We start from the raw sequence: 26084 nt of genomic DNA, 5'->3' as shown, positions 1-26084 counted from the left end.
AAAAGCGAATGGTACCTACTGGTACCTACGTGAATAGGTTACCTAGGCACATGTCTATAAGTCCGTACGGTCCCATGCATGTGTGCATGTGTTCCATTCCCAGCATGTCACTCTGAGGATCGAATATGCCGGATCGTGTTCAGTAAACTCTTTTCCAGCACTGTACATAGAAAACACGTAGGATGCTAAAAGAAAACCAACAGTTATTCTTATAAAGGATTGTGGTGCAGAATGTTATACGCGTGCCGTGCAGAAGAAACAGTAATTATTCAGTTTTCCAGCTCACACGATGTCAGCCTTCGAGCTTCGATGACACTAAGCTAAAGAACGAACTTCGAGAGACCAAACAATTCTTATAAGCGAAAGCATTGGGTACTGCACAAAGCTCTAGATAGGTGTTACAAACAGAACCTAACTCGTACATCGAAAGTCGTGTTCGAAAATGAAAACAACTAAAAAATGCAAGGAAACTTTGCAAACGTAATTAATGCCTGCCAAGAAGTGAACAAGAAGGCTACGAACAGTCCTAAGCAGGCTCTTCGAATGACGAGATTAAGCCTAAATCGAACAAGAATAAAAAGGCATACGACCTCATAGATGGAGTATTTGAAAAAAAAAAATACTGTAGTATCACCCAGAAGCAAAAAGCCTGGAGAATCACTTTCTGTCGACTGCGCCATGTGAATCAAGATAGACCGGTTGGAAAGGGTAAAGATGGACACAATCGTCGGTGACGAGGCCTATGCCCTTGCTATTTGTCTAGCTCAGTAGGTTCATGAATAAGAAAGTCGTAAAAACACAGAGACAGTTTACTCGACACTCACGGATGATACATACAATGAATGAATGGTTACCTAACAATTTTGGGTGTTGAAGGACCGAATGAGCTCGCATCGCCAACTGTAGGATGGGACAAACGTAAGCTTGCCCACATCACGCTTCAAAAATAAAGCGCCACCTGTGGCACGCATGGGGTCATGGGGACTTTGATCTAACATCCATATGCGATGACGTTAGTAGATGAAGAACGAACATACGCGCGTGGCGCAAGCTTATACAGCGGCTCAACTCCTTGCTTATGACAATGGCGATGAGGTTGATTAAACAGATTAGCGCTCACGAATTGCACATCGTACACAACCACCTTGCGGTAACAATCCGGTAATGAATGCTTTTGCATCAATGTATTTACCTCTGGGTGTCGAGAAGTACTTGGAGGCGTGTCCTGGCCACTGGAATTTCTACGTCGCTATAAAACTCCTTAATCATAAAATAAAGTCCTTGTTTTTAGCTCGCCAGCTAAAATAAGAATGAAAACAACGAAGAGGAAATCGTGTCACGTTCAGTGCGTCGTCTCTCGTTCGGTGCCCCATGGCTATGTGCCACGTAGTTTACGCCGAGAAGAAGATGAACTAGAAAGGTGAACCATTCGCTGAGCAAAAGCAACACACCGGTGCTTCTGGTACTGCTTCTACAAGCGAGGAAATAAATAGCCTTGGAACCATTCGCTGGCGCCATCAAAAGTTATCTTGCCCAGATGCCCGACAACATTTTCTCCAAACTAGGAGGTAGCCTGCGGATACAGACGTGTGCAGTTCTCGCCTGCATTTGGACGGGGTTCCTGTTGGGTATCATCTGCGCCGTGTTCACCCTAAGGCTCAAGTTACAGACCGAATCATCGCTCAAGGCCCTGGTGCAGCTCTTTCGCCAGCAAAAAGAGCTCGAGGCACAGGTCGCTTCTGGAGACCTGACCGAGTCCCGTGACTCTCACTGTGCGGACGCCCTCTGCAGGTGTGCTTGTCAAAATATTATTCACTTCGCGAGGAAGGGATTGCATCTTTTCGAGAACGAACCTGCAACGCCTTCGAAATGAAGCGCGAGCCGACTGCTAAGCTAGTTCAGGGTATCTTCGGTTTCGCGGAGGACGCAGTATGTATCAGCCTTTTCACAGTCAACGACTGCTGACCGACTGGAGATAAAAGTTAGATTAGAACAGCCTGCACCCTACACTTTTAAAAATGAACTTCACTGCATAGCGCGCTCAGAGCCAACCATTATCTCGAATGGTATAGTTATCTGACCTGATTTGTTGAAAACGGAAAAAACCAGCCACTCTCTCTCACTGAACCTCCTTTCACTCTTACATTTTTGCTCACTCATATACACGCATTCATACGACGGGATCGAAACAGGCGGCAACTGTTGAACATGAAAGGACCGATGTTCTGAGGCTGGAACAACATAGAAGGGACAAATACATACAAAGCCTCAATTTGCCTAAGAAATTAACGATGAAAGGTGGCTGGCGATGGATGGTTTGTCCCTACAGGTGACGCACGCTAGAAGTCTCTGAGAAGGCGTGTTAGCTTAGCTCAATACACCTTTTTACAAAAGCAAGCGCCACCTGTAGCACACAAGGGATCATGGGAACTTGGAGCGCCTTAGAGCATTCGAGACTCCAAGAGGCGGAGGTAGAAGAAGAACAACAACATTCCCGGTGTGCGCAGCAGCAGTGTCAGCCGGGGTAAACCATAACCGAAGCAGACGACGGAGCAGTCTCCCTCAAAGTTCCCATGCTCCTTTGCACCACGCGCTTGGTGGCGCGCGCATCTTTTTAAAATCGTCTATTGGTAGATCCCTGGACCGGCAATCCAGAAGATGTGGGTTCGAGTCCTACAGCTGGGTAACCTTATTTTCAGTGTCTTTTATCGAAAATCTAGATCTGGCTTATGAGACGATTTTTCTGTTTGCAGATACTTTAATAACCGCCCATTCTCACGCAGATGGCACACCGACCACCTTTGGGGACGTCTCAACTTCTCCGTCGACCCCTGCGAGGACTTCTACTCATTCGTCTGCTCCGCCTCGTGGTTTGAGGACTCATCAATTGAAGATCAACCGTTTATGCAATTTTCCTCCGCGCAACTCATGGCGGACGTGGAAGACGCCCTCTCGAGGAACCTGGCGGCGTCGAGCGTTGGGTCGAGCGTATGGAGCTTTATTTACCAGTCTGCTGAACTTCTAAGGATTTGCACAAGTTCTGCGAGGTCGTCTTGGGAGGACGTTAAACCAGTCTTCAGCGACTTCGGCATTGCTGGTATGAAGAAACAGGTGTTTAAGAAAGCTGGTCCGAGTTCATGCAGACGACGTACCCGTGAGCATTGAAAAAAAAATTACAGCCGCACATACTAGCGTGTCTTTTTACACAAACAGATAGCTAAATGAAAAAAAAAATGTCTAGGAAGCAAGCGAGCTGGTGAAGATGTTGCATAATATAAAACCCTGAGACTAGGGAACACGAAAGGACCTAAAGTTACCCATGCTCCAAAAATGTTAGCGCCAGGTCGACAGCCGCCGGTATTTCCAACAGACTCTTCAGACAGACACGTTTTCCTTCTTTCTTAAAAGAAGTAAAGGTGAGGGTATACGTGCCTGATTTCTTTCTTTTTTTAACATCGTGCTGAAATGCGGAACTTTATTGAACTGTGATTATAGATAACTGTTTCCGTTAGATATCGGCTTCCCGGACTCGGATTGCGTCTTCTCTGTGCGGTGACAGTATACGAGTGAAATAATTTCGCTTTAATGGAAATCAAATGGAAATTAAAATCTTTAATGGAACTGTGACACGTCCCCGCATGTCACGCCGGATAGCGACCATGCAGGTTCCCCGCGGTGTCTTTCGCTTCTTCGAGTGTGTCATCACTATCAGTATTGGCGGCGAGACCCTCACTAGGGGCGCCACTGTGCCGCCTCTTGGTGGGGATCCCCGTTTCGGTTTCGTTTCTGTTACTTACAGTAAAAACTCTCATATTGGAACGAAAACGCGACTTACTTGGAACACATATGTCGTTTTCGTCGTGAATCACCAGGAAATATCAACGCTGGACAGCCTCTTACACGTGCAATGCCTTGATACGCAATGCAATATGCGAATACTGCCCGGAGACATCCCCACGACACGGTTCGTTCAGTGAACGCCAGGGTGCGTCACCCAAACTTCTCGGCGCCAACCAGGTTAGGGGCTGGGGCGATGCAGCACTGCTTCGCGTAAACTTTCTTCATGACGCGTATTTCGTGCTTCTGTTGCTGCACATTTCGATGTTTGTGCATAAAATGTAGTGCAAAGGTAAACATTGCCCTTGGCTTCGGAATTGTTTCAGGCTGTATAGCACCAAGGTTGAAAAAAATTGGGATATTTTTAAAAATCCTCTCCAGTGGGGCTTTTTGGATAAAACCCGGATATTTTAGGATTTTGGATATTTTTTGAGGACACATACGAGGCTAGAAATGTGACAGAGTAAAAACAAATGTGCTTTGCTGTTCTTGATTTCGGGTGAGATCTCATAGTTTCTGTTTACGAAACTGCCTGTCCCAGCAAGATTGTATCAGTTTCTATTGTTTTCCGAAAAGTGGAGTTTCATGCACGCGTGGTTGAAGGGTGTGGATCCTACACGCCTGCGGATTAGCTGTCGTGTTTCGGCGCACTTCAGTTCCAGTGCCTCCAGGCAGCGGAAGAAAGTCTCTCCCTGAATGGGCAGATGTAGGAGAAAGCGGGAAAAAGTTAAATCTGAAAGTTATAAGTTAAAAAAGTTAAGTGAAAAAGGTGCAATGTTAAAACAGTTAAAAGCTAATGTTGCGCGTACCTGGACTTTTGCAAACAGCCAACACTGCAAGAAGATAAACCGGGAGTTTTCGGTGTGATATTGAATTGAGTTTGCCTTTCACATCACATCTGGAGAAAATCTCTAAAGAAATCCAGATAAAATTGTGTGGATAAAATATTTAAAAAATCCGCCGGATAAAATTCGCGTGGATTAAATCGAAACAACCCTGCATAGCACCCAGTGTTACGCAACAATCACCTCCGTTGTTTTTTTCCCATTGCAGGGTGGCCTTACGTGAATTCTTCCGAGGAGGTGAACCTCACCGCAGTTGTGGGAAAGATGGAAAGAACTATGGGGTTCAGCCCTCTCGCCGACGTCACCTTGTACAACTACTCCACACTATCCGATTATCAGATCCAAATCGCCCCACCTACAACGCTGCTACGAAGGTTCGTCCTGCACCGGAACTGGACGGGTCTCCCGGTTTCCGTTTACGAAGACGAATTACGTAAGGCATTCGACAAGTTTCTCCCAGATAAAGGCAACAGTGCTCGACTAGTGAGCGACATTGTCGCGTTCGAGAGGCACTTGGAAGCTATAAACACGGTGGAGGTCGTTCCAGTAAACGAGATGTTCATGCATTTACATCAACTAGGGAATGTCTCCAAGTGGAACTGGAAGACATTTCTAGACATCGTGTTCGAAGATATCAGGAGGATATCGTGTTATGCGTCCGATGCTCGTTCTTCAAGAAGCTAACTGTACTCATTGAAGAGACCTCGCCGAGAACGCTGATAAACTACGTCGGTATTCGGATCTTGGTGGTCGTATCACCCTTTTTACCGGAGGAGAACCAGTTTTTGGTGATGCTGAACCAGGAGATACCAGGACTCCGCGGCGTTTCGCAACGCCTTCATTCTTGTATGAACCTTCTAGAAAGGGTTTATCGCTATGGAATGGCGATGATAGCTCGCATATCGCTGTCGAAGAATTTTCCGAGCGTTTACCGAACGCACTACGACAAGGAAGTGGCGCGACTCGTACGTGCGCTAACGCGAGCTGCCACTCGGCGAACGAAAAATGTCTGGTGGATGACCGAAGAGACCGAACGGACAGCGGCTGCCGCCAAGTTTCGAGCGATCGTTCCCGAAGTCTTCGGCACCACACCTAGCACCTACTGGCCGGCTCTGTATTACGGCATCTCGTCGCCACGGATAAACGAAAGCAGCGTCATAAAAAGTTACGTCGAGCTCCTACGGCACACCAGGAGAGTCTACTTGGGTTCCACTTGGCCCAACTTGGACTTTGACGCCAAATACGCCAGCAGCGTGTTCGTACCGAAAGCCCAGTATTTCCATCCTTCGAGCGTCCTGTTCATTCCGCAAGCTGTGGTTGGATTTCTTAACCACGTTTCCAACCAGGTCGACAGCAGTTTTATACCAATAGTGGGAAGACCTATCCTGGAAGGGATGATGTGCATCCTGGACACCGTGGGTTCTCACGTCGACGAGAAACGAGGCCTGAGGTCCTGGTGGTCGCCTAACACTTCCACGAATTTCGCAACCCTTAAGAAATGTCTCATTGATCAGTATGCGGCGATGTATTGGCCTAATGCCGATATGAAACAGTGGGAGCGTTACGTCGACATCGACAGGCTTCTTCGTGAGGTGGCGCTGGTAGGCCCATTGTACGACACTTTTGTGTCGAGCGCGCCGTCCGCAGTAATGGTGACACTAATTGACGGCAGCGTGTTGGATTCGAAGAAGCTTTTTTTCATCAACTACGCGCTGTCGCTATGCGACCATTATGGACGTCGCGACGTGGTTCGTTTGCAAAGAAAGCTTGGGATTGTGCCAGGTACGGTTTTGGTTAACCTGGCCCTGATGAACTCGAAAGAGTTTTCGACTATGTATAAGTGCCATGATGGCGCAGCCATGAACCCAGAAAAGCGGTGCAAGTTTTGGTGAGGCGTCATGTTTATGGTGTGGGTTATATATAAGTTCTGGGCCTCCTGTTCATTAAAGTACCATACGTCGACAGTTCCTTGTTGAGAGAGACACGTGTCCCGTATAGACGACGTGCAGGATGGCCGGCGCGCCGCCAAGCGCCAAACAAGGTCAAACGTATTGGGAGAGTCTCCGTAGTTCACGGCGGTAAATCTGGAATAAGACTGCGTATTTTGCGATCATGCTCGTTGTCGGTTCGTGTAAATAAACGACTTAATTCTTCAGATAGTAACTCTTGCTTTCACAACTGCCGTAACACTTAGAATCAGTGATGGCCAGTAGTTAACTACATGTAGTTTAGCTACCTGATTGTAGTTAAAAAGTAGTTATCAACTACTTGCAGAAATGTAGTGTGCAACTACTAGTTAAACTACTATTTCGAGTAGTTGACTACAGTAGTTAGGTTACTGCAGGCGCCAACTACTTCCGATTTTGCCGCAAGCTTTACGGCACGACTGTGCTTCCGACTTTTACCTTGAGCTACTTGTTTGATGAGAACGGAGGCGCAGAGCAATTGTGTCGTGCATGTGTACTAAATTTTCACTTTTATCACTGCTTGTGATTCATATTCTCAGGGGTCTAAGAACGCTATAGAATGGGATTGGTGTTGATGGACAACGTTAAGTAGTTATAGATGTAGTTAAACTACACTGCAGTAGTTTTAACTACCTCCCCTGAAAACTAGTTGAACTACTAGTTAAACTACTCTATTGCAAAGTAGTTAGTAGTTATAGTTAAACTACTGTAGAAGTAGTTAGTGGCTATCACTGCTTAGAATATCTTGTCAACAACAACGTTTTGTTCGATTCCTGAGAAGGCGCGGGATCAAGAACGGCGGCAGAAATGAATTTCTACCATAAATCGGCAATAGTGAACTGCTAAAGTAGTCATGTCCTGGCCAGTGTATGCACGGTGTTTCACTTGCTGAGAGAGTCTCTGCGTTTTCGCCTCCTCTGAATTCGATTTGTGACTTCAGTACATGGGCTGGCGCAGTTCACTTCCAGCATTACGTTTGGACCTAATATCGATCCGGTTCACCTTTCCTCTTTAGGTGGACGCGCGGATTATTATAAATCCGATCTACGGCTGCTAAGCTCTATCTAGCGAAGAGCACCTTTTGCGAATCACCGGCTATTTCGCTGAGGGCGCTGACAGCTGAGTATCGGACATCATTTCTCTGGACCAATCAGCGAGCGTGGCCCTTGTAACGTCAGCGCGGGCTGTTGCTGCTCTCCACCGACGTTGGGCAAGGTCGCCTTTTGTGGCGTACTTTAAATTCAATTTCTGCGATAATTATGATTCTGTTGTGCGAATTACTTTTCATGGTGCGTCTACCTGCGCTACTTAACAGTTTTATAAGAAGAAAACAGGATGTTAAAATTACTTCTGCGCTACTTTAAGGTGAGCGTCTAAAACGTCGCCCCCATTGGCTTCGTACTGAAAGCAGTAAAACAAAAGAACGAGACATGCACGATGCGGTGCTCCGTGCCTGTCTCGTCCACCTTGGTCATGTCGTTTAGTACGATGCAAGGGGGCTTCTTGATTACCAATATCGGTCATATATGGGCTGCCAATATGGGACCAGGGAAGTGCAACGAGGCTCGATATTGGACCAATATGTAGCCAGTATGGGCTGCCGATATTGGCAAGTACACGTTGCCCATATTGCGCAAATATTTCCCCAACGTTTTCCGCAGTTTCCTCCAGCTATACACAATCCAGTGTTTTGTGTCCGGAACAATTTTGCCGACTTGTAAAGGAACTGTACCGACATATGTCGGAACGCGTCTGAGAAACACCCCAGACAGCACAGCTAGCACCGGGATTCGAACCCGGGTACCTCGCAGGCTCGACGTGGCATGGCCGTAGCACGCTAACCCTGAGGCACGTGAGCTGGCGATATCATCCTAAAGATTCCTATGGCCCGTGAGTACTGGTGGCGCCACGCGTCGAGAGTTGCCGAAAACGTTGACCGGTTAGGCAGGCAGCTCCGGCACAGGTGTTTCCGGGAACCCTCGAAGCGCGTCGCCAAAAGCCCAGGTTTGGGCCCTAATATGTGTCTGTTCGGCGTTCCACCGTATGTACTCGTGAATGAAAACGCCGCGGCAGTGAAACGAAACAATGAAAGCTTTAGATACTGTTAACAACAGAAATGACCACATAACGCGCAGGCAGTCTTCACTCTGAATGATATCATCCTGCCTGCGTGATTTGTTGAAAGCGGTAGGATTTTGGACTCATTATGCATGGTACCTGTTTTCAACAAATCAGGTTAGTTTGGAACGTGTTTAGTAATCATGTTCCATTTTAACAGTGTAGATTTCGCCCTACAAATTAAGTTATGCAAATGCAGCTTAATGGGTGACTTCACTCGGTGTCGCATATATATATATAGGTACTAACAAAATATGAGGCAGACAACGAAGATGTAGAAGGTAGAAAAAGGGGGAGTTATTTATTTACTAGTGGAAAGTTAAGGGGGAAGTCAACGTTGCGGCGGAAGCTCCGCCTTCGTCAGGACTGAAGAATGACAAATGACACTTGGAGTTTTATACAGTGCTACAATGACGTCACAATCGGGGGGCCGTCAGCAGGTGAAGTACAAGGAAGTGGTTGAGTCATGTCCGGTGAAGGTCCATGTCAGGTCCTTCACCGGACATGACTCAACCACTTCCTTGTACTTGACCTTTGACCTTGACCTTGACCTTGTACTTGACCTTTTAAACTCTCCCTCAAGGCTTCTGAATCCCTTCTTTACCTTTTCTGTACTTATATATATATATATATGTACTACAAAATTGAGGTTCGAACGACCAGGACGTTGTATATAGATAGGGGAGAAAAGACACCAGAGACTGAAGTAGGGAGTAGGGGAAAGTTATTTATTAAGCTGGCATTTAAACTAAGGGTCTGGGGAAGTCTACGTTTCGGCGGAAGCTCTGCCTTCTTCGGGACTGAGACGAAAATCTATGTACAAGGTCTTTTAAAAGGTTACAAAAAGTGTCATCACAGCTGGTACAATTCCACTGCGAGGCAGTCGTCAGTGAGTCATGTTCTGGAAGATTCCGGAAGGTTCCGGGTCATCGGCCGGGGAGATTACGTGTCAGAGCCTTGGAGTTCCAGAAAGGTCTGGGGTCGCGCTCGTTGAAAACCTGTTGTCCGGGGTGTTCTTAGCGTCATTGTGTCCAGCTGTAAAGAAAAGAAGAAAAGAGGCAGCGGGCACTCCGAGGACAAACAGAAAAAAAGTTATCCCGATATGCTTCTTACAGTTGATAGCACTCCTTTATCCTCATTTATTTATTATTATCTATTATGATTATTATTATCCTCATATATATATATATATATATATATATATATATATATACGCTACAAAATTTAGGTTCGAACGACCAGGATGTTGAATATAGATAGGGGAGAAAGGACACCAGAGACTGAAGTAGGGAGTAGGGGAAAGTTATTTATTAAGTTGGCATTTAAACTAAGGGTCTGGGGAAGTCTACGTTTCGGCGGATTGGAATTCGTAGATCTACAAATTCCAATCTCTAATAAATGAGGATAAAGGAGTGCTATCAACTGTAAGAAGCATATCCGGATAACTTTTTTTCTGTATGTCCTCGGAGTGCCCGCTGCCTCTTTTCTTCTTTTCTTTACAGTTGGACACAATGACTCTAAGAACACCCCGGACAACAGGTTTTCAACGAGCGCGACCCAAGACTCTGACACGTAATCTCCCCGGCCGATGACCCAGGAACCTTCCGGAATCTTCCAGAACATGACTCACTGACGACTGCCTCGCAGTGGAATTGTACCAACTGTGACGACACTTTTGTAACCTTTTAAAAGACCTTGTACATAGATTTTCGTCTCAGTCCCGAAGAAGGCGGAGCTTCCGCCGAAACGTAGACTTCCCCAGACCCTTAGTTTAAATGCCAACTTAATAAATAACTTTCCCCTACTCCCTACTTCAGTCTCTGGTGTCTTTTCTCCCCTATATATATATATATATATATATATATATTTACAATTTGATCGTGCACTCCCAGCCAAGGACAGCTGTTTCGCTCTACTTGGAGCTCTTCAGCCTGGCGTAGGGAAGTGGCACGATCTTGGGTCGGCACAACAGTGCGTCTCGGCGAGACGTCAATGTTCCACGGTGACGACGCCACCTGTGGAGGCCGCAGTGCAAGCCAGCAAGTACATATAAAAAGTAAAAAAATAGCCGAAGCTCTGTAGCTGCACGTTGAGCATATGTTTACAATTTGATCGTGCACTCCCAGCCAAGGACAGCTGTTTCGCTCTACTTGGAGCTCGTCAGCCTGGCGTAGGGAAGTGGCACGATCTTGGGTCGGCACAACAGTGCGTCTCGGCGAGACGTCAATGTTCCACGGTGACGACGCCACCTGTGGAGGCCGCAGTGCAAGCCAGCAAGTACATATAAAAAGTAAAAAAATAGCCGAAGCTCTGTAGCTGCACGTTGAGCATATGTTTACAATTTGATCGTGCACTCCCAGCCAAGGACAGCTGTTTCGCTCTACTTGGAGCTCGTCAGCCTGCACTGCGGCCTCCACAGGTGGCGTCGTCACCGTGGAACATTGACGTCTCGCCGAGACGCACTGTTGTGCCGACCCAAGATCGTGCCACTTCCCTACGCCAGGCTGACGAGCTCCAAGTAGAGCGAAACAGCTGTCCTTGGCTGGGAGTGCACGATCAAATTGTAAACATATGCTCAACGTGCAGCTACAGAGCTTCGGCTATTTTTTTACTTTTTATATATATATATATATATATATAGGAATAGTTAAGGATATGGTTGTCATGATAGTTACTTCTTACTCTTAGTTGCTTACTGATCGCCTTCATTCATTTTCATGTCATCACCTTGTTCAGTTCACGTGCAGACTTTCTCACTATACTCGTAGAGTTGTAAAGAACAACAAGTCCACAATTGGAAACGTGCGTGAGAAAGTGATAGCACTGTACTTGTGGTAAAGTTACAATTACAAGTTACTTCCCACAAAAGTAATTACGCTACATTTACGAGCTATTTGTAACTCAGTCACTATACCGCAGACTGTTTAGCAGGATCCGCAATTATTATGTTTTCTTCCAGGTCTAAGGGCGTGTACCCAAGATCCCTCAAAGTAATCTAATTGAGCAAAATTATTTAGCATGTCTAAGAAGAACTGGATAGATGCGCCATGCGAACACATCGGAACAATAGGTCCCAGCTCGCAGCACATTCCACGCACTGCAAGTGCGTCATGGATATCCAGACTTTCGGTTTCAGTTTCAGTTTATTTCTCCTTTGCGGATGGAAGTCGGGATAAAAAGCCATTAGGCTTGACAGTGCCCGTGCTTGACTTGTGCCCGTTACTCCAAAAAAGTAATTGATTACCGTTACAAATTACTCGACTCAAATTGTACTTGAGTAACGAGTATAAAAGTAACACGTTACTCGGGCCGTTACTTTCAATTCACGCAAAAATTTCCGCCCCTGTCTGCTTCGAAAAAAAAAAGAAAAAAAAAACCACCTCCCAAATGATTGGGACAGCTGAAATAGCGCGAAAGACTCGCGCGTGAGAAGTAGCAGTAACATTTCCCCCCCCCCCCCGCTTAATACAGTAGAATAGCCCAACAAAGACACAGGAAATTTGTCACACAGCATTGTTATTTTCAGTCCGACTGTACTTCAAAAGTAACTGATTACTCGGTAATTGATTACTCAAAATCGTAATAGAATTCCTTGAAAAATTACTGGTTCAAAAATGTAATTGATTACTCGAACAAGTAACGCAATTACTTGTAACGCGTTACGCACAAGTCTATCAGGATAACCTCTGCTGAACCGGTCCCAACGAAGATCGCACGTGCGAGGGTGCGTTAGGTAATGCGACAACTTAGTGGTGCCACATTTGTGGATTAATTCTACCCATCTGAAAAGTTTCTTTTTTTGTGACACTCCGCACCTTAACCGTCACAGGAACGCGGGACTTTATCAGCAAGTCACCCGCTGAAGCATTCTACGTGTTGAACCAGGGGGACCCCCAGCAGACTCGCTTAAAAAAGCGTGACCAGACGGGAGTGGCCATCCGTTGGTGGTCATGGAAAGTGTTGCCTTCCGTTGGCTGCATCATTCCGCTAAACTTGACGGGCTCGTTTTCCTAAATTCATCATTGGCTATCTAAATTCGGCGTACTATGTGCGTATCTCATATGTATTCGTTAAACAAATAAGCATTGAATATTTTCCCACTACATCACTTGCTTGTGTGCTGCCGTTCGTGCGTCACTTTATTATCACGAAACTTGACATACCAGAGCACGGAATGGCGGGTGGTTTCGTTTTTGCCATTTCCGGTTCCCGTTCGTTCGCAGAGCAGCATGAAAATGGCGGTTTACTGTGTGTATTCATCTTTAGAATACTGCTGCCTTCGGAAATACGTGCCTACATTCGTTACGATGGGTAACGATTTATTGATTTCGCTCGCAAAGCATATAAACGCCACTTCAATACGTCATAGGTGGTACACATCTTCATCCGTGTCGGTGGAAAGCAAACGGTTGGCGGTGTCGCGGGTAATCTCATAGATAAGATATGGTTCACGTTTGATGTGGCAACGTTTACCTCGTGATTCCGATAGCACTACTCAATTCTGCAATGTATCTCGAAGATTCGTGGGTATTCAACGCAATCACACGGCTGGCCTCGCTTCCTACGGTGGACATCGTTGCCTCCATCGGCTCATTCCCCCCTCCCCCGTTTCTCATCCCACGTGACTGCACAGGGTCGTAACAAACGGAGCAGCTCCGCTGTAGTTAGGGGGCTGAAATTCGTCCACTAACACTGTCCATGACCAATAGGATGGCTGCGCCCGGGCGGTCACGCCCGGGGATAGGAGAATCCCATTCACGGTGCGCCAAGTAAGTTCTTCAGAGCCTTCCTGCATTAACTCTATGTCTTGGACGGTCCTGCCTGTCTGGAATCCTTGCGAACTCACGGCGGTCTCTGCAGGCTTCAGAGACAGCATCGAGACAAGAGACAGTTTACAGCTAGCATTACAATATTTAATATTACAAGGAAGAGAGGTATCCATTTCAATCCCATCCAATCCACTTGCCACCGAAAGTGGCGCTGCCCATGTTCGATAGGGGGACAAATAGTGGGTATAGGTTGATTGGTAGCGCCCCATATTTCAGGACTCCATTGGTCAGAAAGCTGAAAAAGTGGGTGGAGCTTCAGGTATAGGCATAACTCATTAATGGCCAGACTCCCTTTCAATATACGGCTCTGATCCCTGTGAACTCATGGCGGTCTCTGCCGGGTTTCAAAGACAACGTTGAGAAAACAGGCGGTTTACAGCTATTATTACAATGTTTAATATTACAAAGAGGTATCCTAGGGCATTGTCCCACTTGCACATTGGCTCAAGTATAAACCACTGCTACCCACCAGCCGTCCTACCGCGTTGGCGCTGACCTGAAGGGACACATTTCGCGTCTCTTGTCACTGCTCTGTGATAGTCGTAGTGATTCTTGGGCGTGACAGGGTGCACGGTCAAGCGAGACTTTATAGAGCATATATCTACGTCCATAGCGCCGCCTGTGCAGGACCCGATCAAGTATGTGTTCACGAGGCTAACATTTGCTTCCTTGGCCAACATTCCCGTGATGTACACGCCTTCCCGAAAGTCCATCGGCACGTCAGCCATCGCTCGACAGAGCGTGGTAATGGTGGAGACACGAAACAGATACGCACAGTCCTGTAGGTGCGCTGTTCCTCCCGTAAAGCTGATCCGGCCGTACAACTGGTCTGGGGGCACAGAAAATCCCTTTGTGATCCGTAGCAATAGTCGTGTGTTCACAAACGTGTTGTCGTAAACCTTAAGTACATTGCTGTCCTTATCGAACAACTTTCGCGCTGTCAGTAGAGCCTGTATTGCGTGCAGTACTCTGTATGCGACCCTTGGATTCACGTTCTCCATAATGATGTCCTCGTGTCTTGAAGACTCAGCCTGCACTTTCTTGAGAATATAAAACTCTTTCGGACGACCCATGAAGAAAAGAACGGCCAGGTTCTGGGTTGCGTTACCCCATGAATGTCTAATTGCCTTCCGAGCTTCAAAATTATTTGGCATAGAGGTCACGCAAACGACGACGTTAGCCTTGCGGTGCCACTTACGCACCTTTGACAGGAGCACGTCTGGGTTGTAGTGCAAAGCTGTGTCGTCCTCATCTACGTCTAGGCCTCGAGACCGGCGGTACACCAACGTCTTAGTAGTAGGTGGTACGCATCGGGCGCACAAGACAATGTTAGGGGGTACAATGGAATGGTTCTCGGCCTCACCATCTGACTTCCCGAGCTGTTCCACGGGCGAAGCTTGGCTTTGGTACGAAGAGAAAGCGGGGGGATGGCGTTCGGTTTGCGAGGGATTCAGGAGCAAGAGCAAAACGTATAGTGAAAGCAGCAATATGCAGACTGCTTGTGCAAATTGATAGCCTCGTAACATACTGCGTTGAATCCAAAGCAGACGCACGCATTACAGGACGAATGTCTTCTTCTTCGTCGTCCCACGGAGAATGGCCATTAGCCACAAGGGAGATCGGCCAGGGCTATGAGGATGTCCAACTGTACTATGACTTGACGGTGGCAATTTGGGTGGAGAATGTGATGGTTGGTGGAGAACGTAATGGTTGAAGTGGTGGAGGTGCTGAAGTTCGTTTGTTTTGGTTCCATGGCACAAGGGCAAGCATCGTGCATGTCGTGGTTATTTGCATAATTCACATGTAGAGTCATTGTAGTATTCATTAGTAGTAGTCATTGTAGTAGAGTCATTGTGTAGTAGTCAGTGTAGATGCGTGGCTGTGTGTTGGACCGTAGCTTTCCATTCCAGGTAAGTAAGAGCCCGCCGAGTTGGATACTCTACACTGAAAGTGTGGCACGAAGTTATACTTGGGGTAAACCAAAGCAAATGCCATTGTAACCTTCGGCCACCCTTTTCAGACTTATGTTGCTTTTGACTCGCCTCGTGCGAGGGAGCCACCGGAATTTCTCAGACCTAATGAGTTACTTCGGCGTGCACGTGGTAACCCTCAATGGGTGATTGTGGATGCAAAGGTGGGCTAGAAGCGGCGCGAGCGAGAAAGGAAATACGCAAGCCCAACCGCTACCGACCTATCCCAGCTGGAAGTGCTGGAGGCTCCAAATGAAAGGAGGGCTGAAAGGGACACGGGAACCCCCAGCAGATGGAGAGGGAGGCTTATATAGGCCTCTTGAAGCCTAGCGTAAAAGCTGCAGAGCATGAGGAAGTGCTCCACCGTCTCGTCCTGGCCACAGTGGGGACACGAGGGTGATGAAGTGCGGCCGGCTCGGTGAAAATAGAAGTTGAGGGGGAGTGCGAGGCAGCGAGCGCGCGTCAGCGAGACCTCTGACTGCCGAGAAAGACAGGAATTCGGCTTCCACGGGTAGCACAGATGGGCGTACGCAGGGCGCAAAATGGGGCCAGAGGATAGCCGTACAAAATGTTTGTATCTGGCGACACACACATGTGCAAGGGGAGGCAGCAGGCCAACAACCGCCCCAGAGAGGGACATTTTTGCGAGGGAGTCAGCGGTCTCGTTTACAGCAAGCCCACGGTGACCAGAAACCCACGTTATGATGATATCGCGTATGTGCGAGGGAACGAGCGTAAGCAGAATGGAGAGCAAGTTCTGGGAAGGGGTCGCCAAAGCGGAAACGACTGAGAGTGAGTCTGAAAGCAAGAGCACCCTTCCCCAGGTTTGCGGGACCCTTTTGAGAGCTAGAATCATGGCGAGGAAGTCGCTATGAAATGGAGGGGTGAAATCTGGGAGCCGCACCGGGAACTGGAAGTCAAGCTGAGGGAAGAAAAGGCCGACCCCAGAGCGCTCCTCTGAGACAGAGGCGTCAGTTGAGACCACAAGATGTAGCGGAAATTGATAAAGATGGTTCGTTAGCACTGTCTGCAGTGTACGCAAAGGAGCATGACGAACACTCGAGGGGAAGATGTCAATGACACTCACAGAAGGAGGGTCCAGCGGGGCCCCAAGTGGGAGGACATCCAAGAGTGAAACCTTTAATGGCAGAAGGAGTTGCTGGGCGAAAACTAATTGCGGAGTATTTCTACGGTGCCACTGCCGAGTTAACCACATCCGAGCATCCATGAGAGCCGCATTATTTAACAGCGCAAGGGGGTTCTGGCGCTGAGACAGGAAGATGCTCACAGTAAGTAGCCGGAACCGAGCCTTGAGAGAAGGCAACCGGTCCTCAAAAAGAAATGCATCATTAGCCGAATACTGGCGAACGCCCAAGCAGACGCGGAGGGCCCGCCGCTCCAAAATGTACAGTTTGGTTAGTCGCCAGTCAGGCAGGGAGGAAAAAAGGACTGCACCAAACTCGAAAATGGGTCGCACGTAAGAACGGTACACGTAGAGCAGGGCATCCCTACGCATGCCCACACGGCGGCTAGAGCACCGGTGGAGGACGCCGATTGCCTTCGTTGCCTTTAGACACAAGTGATCTATGTGATGACGCCAGCTCAGCGAGTCGTCGTACCACATCCCCAAGTACTTGAGCTGCTTAACTTGACGGACCGATTGCAGGCCAACTTGCAAGTCGATGGTGACCGGAGTGTTCAGCGGGAACACGAGCATGGCCGACTTGTCCACATTCAGGGAAAGGTGCATAGAGCTCATCCAGGCTGCCAGGGTGTCCAGGTAGGCTTGAAGCTTAGCGTACAACTCAGACAATGAGGGCGCCGACGCAAAGAAAGCAATGTCGTCCGCGTACGTAAAAGTTGTAATGCTCGGATCACATGGGAGGGAGCTCATCAAAACATTGAATATTATGAGAGAGAGCACCGATCCTTGGGGGACACCCCTACTCTGGGGGTAAGATGAAGAAACTAAGGAACCAGCAGAGCAGAAGAACGAGCGATCACAGAGGAAGGCCATGGCCCAAGCAATCAGGTAAGGGGGAGTGTTAGCGTTCACTAACTCCTGGAGGAGCACCGAATGCTCTACGCTGTCATACGCTTTAGCAACATCTAGAGCCACCAGCCCAGAGAGAAATCCCCTCTCGCGGGCGAGGCGGATCTGGCACTCGAGGCGGGTGTGGGCCAACCAAATAGAGCAATGCTCGCGAAAACCTATTTGTGTTTTGTTGAGAACACCAGATGACTCTACAAACGCCGATAGCCGGCGGTGAATGATACGTTCGACAGTCTTACAAAGGACTGACGATTGGCCTAATATTGTTCGTGAGAGAGGCCCCTGGAGGGCACCTTCTGAACGACGACAATTCGAGACCGCCTCCAGACCTGGGGGATCCATGCGTGCTCCAAGGACGAATTCACAATATTCAGCAATACAGATCGATGGTTCGCCCAAAGGTGCTTAGCCATCGCTGCACTAACCCCGTCAGGACCGGGAGCACTGTTAGGAAGAGCCCCCACAGCACATTCCAGCTCCGCGGGGGAGACAGCATGAAACCCAGAGGATGAAGCTGGAAGGGCAGCTAATACGACGGCTACCGCATTCGAGAACCGCAGAGCAAGCCCCCTCGTGACTCCTTCGAGGCGCGAGCTAGAGTCGGCGTCGGAAAGGACGGTTAGGGCGGGGGGTGCTGTGGAGAAAGATCTGCGGATAAAAGCAATGTGTCTGTGTAGCGCTTTCCTGCAGTTCGGAGCTGAGAGGAATGAGTTGCGACCCGTATAAAAGTCACGCTTGGCGGCTGCAATAGTGCGTTTATAAAGAGCCTTGAGACGCTGGAAATGTGTCCAGTTCGCGTAGCATGTGTTAGCGAGCACTTGTTTCCAGGCTGCCTTGCGGCGTCTGTATAGGCTCTTGTGCAGTCACCGGTCCACCAAGGAGCACAGCTTCAGGAAGAACGTTTCTCCACCCTAAAAGAGGACTGCTGCAGAGATTGAGAGAGAGAGGAAAAAGACGAGATTGCCCTGTCCAGAGGAGGGAGGAGGAGGGAGATCGTCGCTTCCAGCCAACAATGAAGTTTCTTCTCTTGCAGAGAGCGGTTACAATGGGACCACATAGAGACAGTGCGGAGGACAGGAGACAGGAGGTCGAAATAAATGGGTAGGTGATCGCTGTTGGTGGACGAATCGATGGCCCTCCACGAAGACAGCTTGATCGGGGGAGAGCACAAGGTCAGGTCGATCGCAGAGCGCGCAGTCCCTCGGAGAAACGTAGACGATCCATCATTAGCCGCAGAAAGGTTTCGCTGGCAAATCCAAGCCCACAAGTCTCGGCCTCGCGAGTCAGTCTAATGGCCCCACCGGACATGGTGGGAGTTGAAATCCCCGGGTACTAAAACATCACCGGAAGCCTTGGCCACGGCAGCATCCACGGGCCCAGCGGAGAGAAAGACACCAGGACAATAGACGTTGGTGATAGAGATATTCAGGGACGGCGAGGCAAGGCGAACGCCGAGCACTTCGCAGACCAGAGATGATTGCTCATAGAAAACAGAGGAAGAGTGAATGAGGGATATGGAAACAAGTGTCAGCAGGCCACCACCGCAGCCAGCTGGTCGGTCTAAGCGGTACGCATGAAAACCGGGAAGAGAAAAGGACCGAAAAGCAGAAAGCCAAGTCTCCAATCTGGAGAAAAAGAGGAAACTAGTGTGTTAAGGTCTGGAAGGCCGTTGAGTACAGAGTAGCAGTTCCATTGGAGTATGCGAAGGCTATCCATGAGCGAGTATGGATTCAGCAACGGCGGTGGCAAGGACGTCACTACTCACTTGCTGTTTACAACCTTTCTTATTGCGCTTGCCTTGAGGGGAGCCCGATCCTGAAGCAGCAGGGGAGGCCTCGCGCTTGGGCAAGGAACGTACGGAATCTATTTCGTAATCCATTTCGGAATCCTGGCAGTCACCCGGGGGGCGAGCAAGAACGGGCGTACAACCTAGAGGCGGAGTTGCTTCGGCTGACACCGAGCCGCCAGGACCACGAGCCGCAGAAGCAACCCGCGCCACTGAGGACACAGTGTCCTGGAGGGCAGCAGTTAGAGAAGCCAGCAGGGAGTTGAGAGAGCAAATGTCCTCTTTTAGCTTGACGACAGCGGACTCCACAGCATCGCTAATCATTTTCTCGAGTCTCTCCGGGGCAAGCCCGGAAGCCTGAGTCTTAGCGGCAAACGAAGCACCACGACCCTTAAGCAAAGAAGCAGCTTCGACACGAGAGCAGTGACGTGAATCCATAAGATCCAAGAGAGCTATTTCCTGATCGCGACAGGGACAAGCCGGGAAATCAGCATTGTGATCGCCTCCACATGGACAGCACTTCAAAGAGGAATCAGTGGAACAAGCAGATTCGTCATGGGAATCACCGCAGCGCCGGCAGCGCATCTCGGACTTACAGTGCTTAGTGACGTGGCCAAAGCGGTGGCAGCGCTTGCACTGCAGCGGCCTACGTCTGAACAAGTCCACGCGAAATATCAGCGGCCACGACTTTATCTTCGAAGGACAGTTGTGCCCCGCGAAGGTCACTATGACTGACTCTGTAGCTACACGACTGTCGTTACCGGGTGCACTACACCGGTAAGCTTCAAGCACCCCGAGATGGGAGAAAAGGTGAAGGAGCTCATTGGCAGGCAACGAGACATCAACTCCCCTCCGCCACCCCCTTGACACACGCTAAGTGATGGGGAATGTAGGACTTGACAGGAAGGCCTCCGAATGTAGAGGTTTGAAGCAAAGACCGAACCAGGTTCAGGTTAAGAGGACCTACAAACGATGCCGTCTTTTCCGATAAGATTTTCGCAGTGGGAGATTTTAGCAGTACGGGAAATGGGAGCAGGAGAGAAGGGTGCGAAATCTTCGGTATAGCTTGCAGGGTTCGCGGACTTTTCTTAAAAGTCAGACTTTTTCTCATCATATGACGGAATGGCACATAACACATTCGTCTCTCATTTGACCAGTATTGTTCTGCTAAGAGGAGGCCGCCGTTCCATTCTGCGACGCCTCGTGCACCCCTGGCTTCCCGCCAATGGACAACCGACATTCTCACCCCACCAATGCTGGTCAGAGTTGATCCAACGCTCGCTTTGCGCATGCCACGAAATACCTCTCGTCAAGATGCTGCATTAATACACCGAATGCGACTCGATGTGGCCTTTACAGCTCAGACGGACTGTCTTGAGACAAGTTGACTCTCCCACCTGTTGCCACTGTGGTGCTCTAGAGCATCTGGAGTACATTCTTGTTCATTTATTAAAATACGTAGGCCACACCGGCAGCACAACAGGATAAAAACATGACTTAAAATATACAGTAAGTGTTAACGTTTCGTGGCCTATTCAGGCCTCATCTTTTTTTTTTATTCTTGTTCATTGGCCCCACTACCAACCTTCTCGAACCGGACTCTCCCAGTCTCTTTGTCAGCTGGACTGTCGCCCCTTCTCCCTATCGAAATTGCTTGGTCCCTGGCCCAATCCAGCCCAGCAACGATCTGCGCTCAAAGCTCTCTTGACATTTCTGGAAACCATCGGACTTCGATCGTTATTGTGAAGGGGCTCGTTATTTCATTCCCCACATCCCCACCAGCAATGCGTAGAGTATTGCCCCTGGCGATGAACCTCCCCACTCTCCGTCTCAAAATAAAGTAGTAGTTGTTGTTTCATGCTAGATGCATGTTTTTCCTTCTTCGTTCGGGCGGACAAGCAAAGTCGTTTTGTCCACACCCTCTCCCAGCTACCCCAAGCGTCGCGCCAATATTGGCCCAACGTTGGACCCGTGTGGGCTGCTAGAATTACCAATGTTGGTCATATATGGGCTGCCAGTGTGGGACCAGGGAAGTGCGACGAGACTCGATATTGGACCAATATGTAGCCAATATGGGCTGCCGATATTGGCAAGTACATTTTGCCCATATCGCGCCACTATTTTTCCAACGTTTTTCGCCGTTTCCTCCAGTTATACCACAATCCAGTGTTCTATGTACGGAACAATTTTGCCGACTTCTAAAGTAACTGTAGCGACATATGTCTGACAGCGTGTGAGGAAAACCCCAGACAGCACAGCTGACACCGGGATTCGAACTCCCAGTCTCGAAGTGACATGGCCAGCATGCTAACCACTGAGACACGCGAGCTGGCGATATCATCCTAAAGATTTCTATGGCCCGTAAGTACTGGTGGCGCCACGCGTCGAGAGCTGCCGAAAACGGTGACAGGTTAGGCAGTTCTGTGCGGCAGAGGTGGTTCCGGGAACCCTCGAAGCGCGTCGCCAAAAGTCCAGGATTGGGCCTTAATATGGGCCTGCTCGGCGTTCCGCAGTCTGTATCCGTGAATGAAAACGCTGCGGCAATAAAAACGAAGCAATGAGAGCTCTAGACGCTGTTAACAACGGAACTGACTACATAACGCGCAGGCAGTCATCACTCTGAATGATATCATCCTGCCTCGTGATAGTCCGCCTAGTGAACACGACGATCGCAGTGATCACAACGAAATCATAACAAAAAAAGTGTGCTGTACAATCTTATATTTAATTACTGTATTTCATGGTTATAAGCATTCTTGACATTTATATTCCAACGATTCATGTAGATTTGTTTAAAACTCATACCGACAACAGAATGTGACCCAGCAGGTGGTTCTGCAGGGAGCGGCACAACGACGGAAGCAGACGACAGTTCCCATCGTGCACCACGCACCCTAGGGGTCGCTCATCAGATTTGCACAAAAAATCCACTAGTTTTGCCGATTGAGAGAGGTATCCATTTCAATCCCATCCAATCCACTTGCCACCGAAAGTGGCGCTGCCCATGTTGGATAGGGGGACAAATAGTGAGAATAGGTTGATTGGTAGCGCCCCATATTTCAGGACTCCATTGGTCAGAAAGCTGAAAAAGTGGGTGGAGGTTCAGGTAGAGGCATGACTCATTAATGGCCAGACTCCCTTTTAATATACGGCTCTGATCCCTGTGAACTCATGGCGGTCTCCGCCGGGTTTCAAAGACAACGTTGAGAAAACCGGCGGTTTACAGCTATTATTACAATGTTTAATATTACAAAGAGGTATCGTAGGGCACTGTCCCACTTGCATTGGCTCAAGTATAAACCACTGCTACCCACCAGCCGTCCTACCGCGTTGGCGTTGGCCTGAAGGGACACATTTCACGTCTCTTGTAACTGCTCTGTGATAGTCGTAGTGATTCTTGGGCGTGACAGGGTGCACGGTTAAGCGAGACCTGATAGAGCATATATCTACCTCCATAGCGCCGCCTGTGCAGGACCCGATCAAGTGTGTGTTCACGAGGCTAACATTTGCTTCCTTGGCCAACATTCCCGTAATATACACGCCTTCCCGAAAGTCCATCGGCACGTCAGCCATCGCTCGACAGAGCGTGGTAATGGTGGAGGCACGAAACAGATACGCACAGTCCTGTAGGTGCGCTGTTCCTCCCGTAAAGCTGATCCGGCCGTACAACTGGTCTGGGGGCACAGAAAATCCCCTTGTGATCCCTAGCAATAGTCGTGTGTTCACAAACGTGTTGTCGTAAACCTTGAGTACATTACTACGATTATCGAACAACCTTCGCGCTATCAGTAGAGCCTGGATTGCGTGCAATACCCTGTTTCTGGCCCTTGGAGTCAAGTTCTCCATAATGATGTCCTCATGCCTTGAAGACTCATCCTTCACTCTCTTGAGGATATAAAAATCTCTCGGACGACCCATGAAGAAGAGAACGGTCAGGTTCTGGGTTGCGTTGCCCCACGAATGTCTAATTGCCTTCCGAGCTTCAAAATTATTTGGCGAAGAGGTCACGCAAACGACGACGTTATCCTTGGGGTCCCGCTTACGCACCTGTGTCAGGAGCAAGACTGGGTTGTGCCGTAAAGCTGTGTCGTCCTCATCTATGTCGAGGCCCTGAGGTCTTCGGTACACCAACGTCTTAATAGTAGGTGGTACGCATCGGGCGCAGAAGACAATGTTAGGGGGTACAACAGAATGGTTCTCGGTCTCACCATCGGACTTCCCGAGCTGTTGCACGGGCGAAGCTCGGCTTTGGTACGAAGAGAAAGCGGGGGATTGTCGTTCGGTCTCCGAGGGATTCAGGAGCAACAGCAAAACGTACAGTGAAAGCAGCAATATGCAGACTGCTTGTGCAAAGTGATAGCCTCGTAACATGCTGCGTTGAATCCAACGCAGACGCAGCATTGCAGGACCGAATGTCTCGCTATCGTTCTTCTTCTTCTTCCAGTGAAAAGATGGCCGTGAGCCACTAAGGGAGATTGACCAGGACAAAAGGGCTGAAGCTTCTTGTTCTTCTTGCACCACAAAGCACAGTGGGCATAAGCCACACGGGGCGATTGGCCAGGGTTCTTAGCGGGGTAATCGCTGGGGCTCATAAGTAGAGGTGAGTACGGGTAAGCGAACTTGAACCCGCACCCGCGCCTGCTGGAGTCTGGCACATGGATTTAACGGCCAACGACATAGGGCATTGCTGAGCTCGCGTGTGACTAGAGAGGGATCACTTAGTTGGCCATGGGGTGCGGGTAATGCGGGTATACCTGCAATACCCGCGGCCACATTGCCGGGTACACCCGCATTTTACCCGCTACCGGCAGCGATCGCGAATTCCTACCCGCAAAGAATGAATGACCTGCGGTAACTGCGGGTATCCGCGGGTATACCCGCACCCTCGCTCAGCTCTACTCATAAGTCCCACGGCTTCACACGCGGGACAAGGAGGATAGTTTAAAATGTAGGAAGTACAGTAGGTAGAATAATATGATCGCGGCCACTGTAGCAGGAAGGAAGGAGGTGAAAGCTGCGTGGTGATTCAGAAGCGGCCGCAGATGGCAAAAAAAAAAAAAAAGTGGCGGCACTCGGCGCTATTACAAACAGCCATTTCCCAGTGAGCGAGGCTCGAAACGACAGGATGGCGCCCAGGGAAAAGGGAACGCATTGTCTCGCCAGCGGCTGGGCAAGGTAGCTAAGGCGCGAGCGATCGTAGAGGGGGCAGTGCAGGAGAACGTGCTCCACAGTTTCCTCCATGACCGCAGTGGGCGCACACAGGAGAGCGACAGACAGCCGCATGGTGTAAACAAAAGTTCAGGGGAAGGGCAAAGCAGCGCAGTCGAGTCAGCAAAACTTCAACGTGGCGGGAGATGCAGCGGTCAGCCTGCCAACCGTGGGAAAGGTGGGCGTACCGGGCGGGCAGCGAACAGAGAGCAGTCAGCTCCAGGAACCTTCTATACGGTGGCTCGCGTGATAGAGGCCAGGAGCGGAAGAGTGTCAGGCCGTCAGGGTGTCGGCCGGAGAGGGAGATTTTAGCTCAGAGAGAAGGGGGGAGAGAGGCCACAGTGCCACAGGTTAATGCTCAGGGTCCGCAGGATCTGGAGCCACTCGCAGGAGGGGCTTGCTATATAGGGCGGTGATAACCGATAGGGAGTCGGACAATAGCAGGACATTGGAGTATGCACAGGGCACCAGTCTGAGGGCCAGTATCATGGCGAGTAGTTCGACTCTCGTACACTGGAGTGTAGTCCGGGAGGCGGACTGGGACATTGAAATTTCCGGGATACCCCAATATTGCAAATGTCCAGTGCGGAAACAAAAAGAGAAAAAAAAAACGAAATTTTTTCGAGCAAATACCGGGATTGATTTCGGTATATCAGAAACACACTGGATGCCGGGATTTATCGCTGCCGATTTGTGGAAAGCCCCGGGCGTACGCCATTTTGGAACAATTAACGTAAAACCATAAGTGTCCCTATAGGTGGTGGTGGTGATGGTGAAATGGCTCGCCGTTTGTCGACCTCACAGATGTGGGCAACGTCACGACAGACGTCCTGGAGGAATGTGCGTCCTGAGCCGACTTCTAAGGGATCTGTGCCGACGTACGTCTGAAAGCATCTGAGGAAAACCCAGAAAATATAGGGGTACGCCACTCGTTTTCAACCATTCAGGGGCCAAAACGATGTCATTCGGGACGATAGTTGGCTGTTTTTAGAGTGTAGGCGCGTGCTGGCGCCGAGATCGCAGATAATTTGGTTCCCAAGGGACAACGCCTGCTCCTCATTAAACTTCGCCTTGTGGTGTGCGCCACATATGTACCTTGCAAAATTAGAGAGCTTTCTCTCTCGGGACGTTCCGTTAAACGGCGTTTTTGGTACAACGCTACGTATTATTCGAGAGCCGCAATTTACTAAGAAGGAAGTGTATACGCCCACCTCCGGGACGGTATTCATTTAGCACGCAGGGAAGCGACGTCGTCCGCGGGGAAATCTGGTCGCGATCTTTCGTGGGAAGCAAGCTGGAAAGAGTGTTTACTGTACATCTACGCAACTGGAGCTTTGTGTGCGGTCGCGACTATGGCGTACCTTCCCAAGCAGCACATTGTACTGAAAGTCGAGTGCAATAGCGGTGGACGGGTAGGTGGAAAGCCATGAACAGACTGGTGAAACTGAAGAACATTGACAAGAAACATACC

General features: G+C 49.2%; 3 protein-coding genes across 4 annotated transcripts; 2 read left to right on the top strand and 1 right to left on the bottom strand.

Annotated features, from left to right (window-relative positions):
* The first annotated feature begins 1339 nt into the window (after nucleotides 1-1339).
* On the top strand, nucleotides 1340-5377 carry LOC135375819 (neprilysin-1-like). 2 transcript variants are annotated; one of them, XM_064608466.1, is made up of 4 exons: nucleotides 1340-1791; nucleotides 2784-3097; nucleotides 4891-5115; nucleotides 5263-5377. In XM_064608466.1, exons 1-4 carry the CDS (start codon nucleotides 1538-1540, stop codon nucleotides 5364-5366), a joined length of 897 nt encoding a protein of 298 aa, XP_064464536.1. In that variant the 5' UTR covers nucleotides 1340-1537; the 3' UTR covers nucleotides 5367-5377. The 2 variants fall into 2 exon arrangements, with proteins under 2 accessions (XP_064464536.1, XP_064464535.1); XM_064608465.1 differs by having other exon boundaries at nucleotides 4891-5377.
* Nucleotides 5378-5563: 186 nt separating this feature from the next.
* Nucleotides 5564-6574, top strand: LOC135375813 (neprilysin-like). The gene has a single exon (XM_064608460.1). The coding sequence runs from the start codon at nucleotides 5564-5566 to the stop codon at nucleotides 6572-6574; it is 1011 nt and encodes a 336-aa protein (XP_064464530.1).
* A 15994-nt stretch (nucleotides 6575-22568) lies between these two features.
* Nucleotides 22569-23820, bottom strand: LOC135375802 (beta-1,3-galactosyltransferase 1-like). Its single transcript, XM_064608449.1, has one exon. The coding sequence runs from the start codon at nucleotides 23804-23806 to the stop codon at nucleotides 22712-22714; it is 1095 nt and encodes a 364-aa protein (XP_064464519.1). The 5' UTR covers nucleotides 23807-23820; the 3' UTR covers nucleotides 22569-22711.
* Nucleotides 23821-26084: the final 2264 nt, after the last annotated feature.

This window comes from Ornithodoros turicata, unplaced genomic scaffold (assembly GCF_037126465.1).
Source record: "Ornithodoros turicata isolate Travis unplaced genomic scaffold, ASM3712646v1 ctg00000946.1, whole genome shotgun sequence".
Taxonomy (NCBI): Eukaryota; Metazoa; Arthropoda; class Arachnida; order Ixodida; family Argasidae; genus Ornithodoros; species Ornithodoros turicata.
This window is presented reverse-complemented; position numbering and strand designations above follow the sequence as displayed.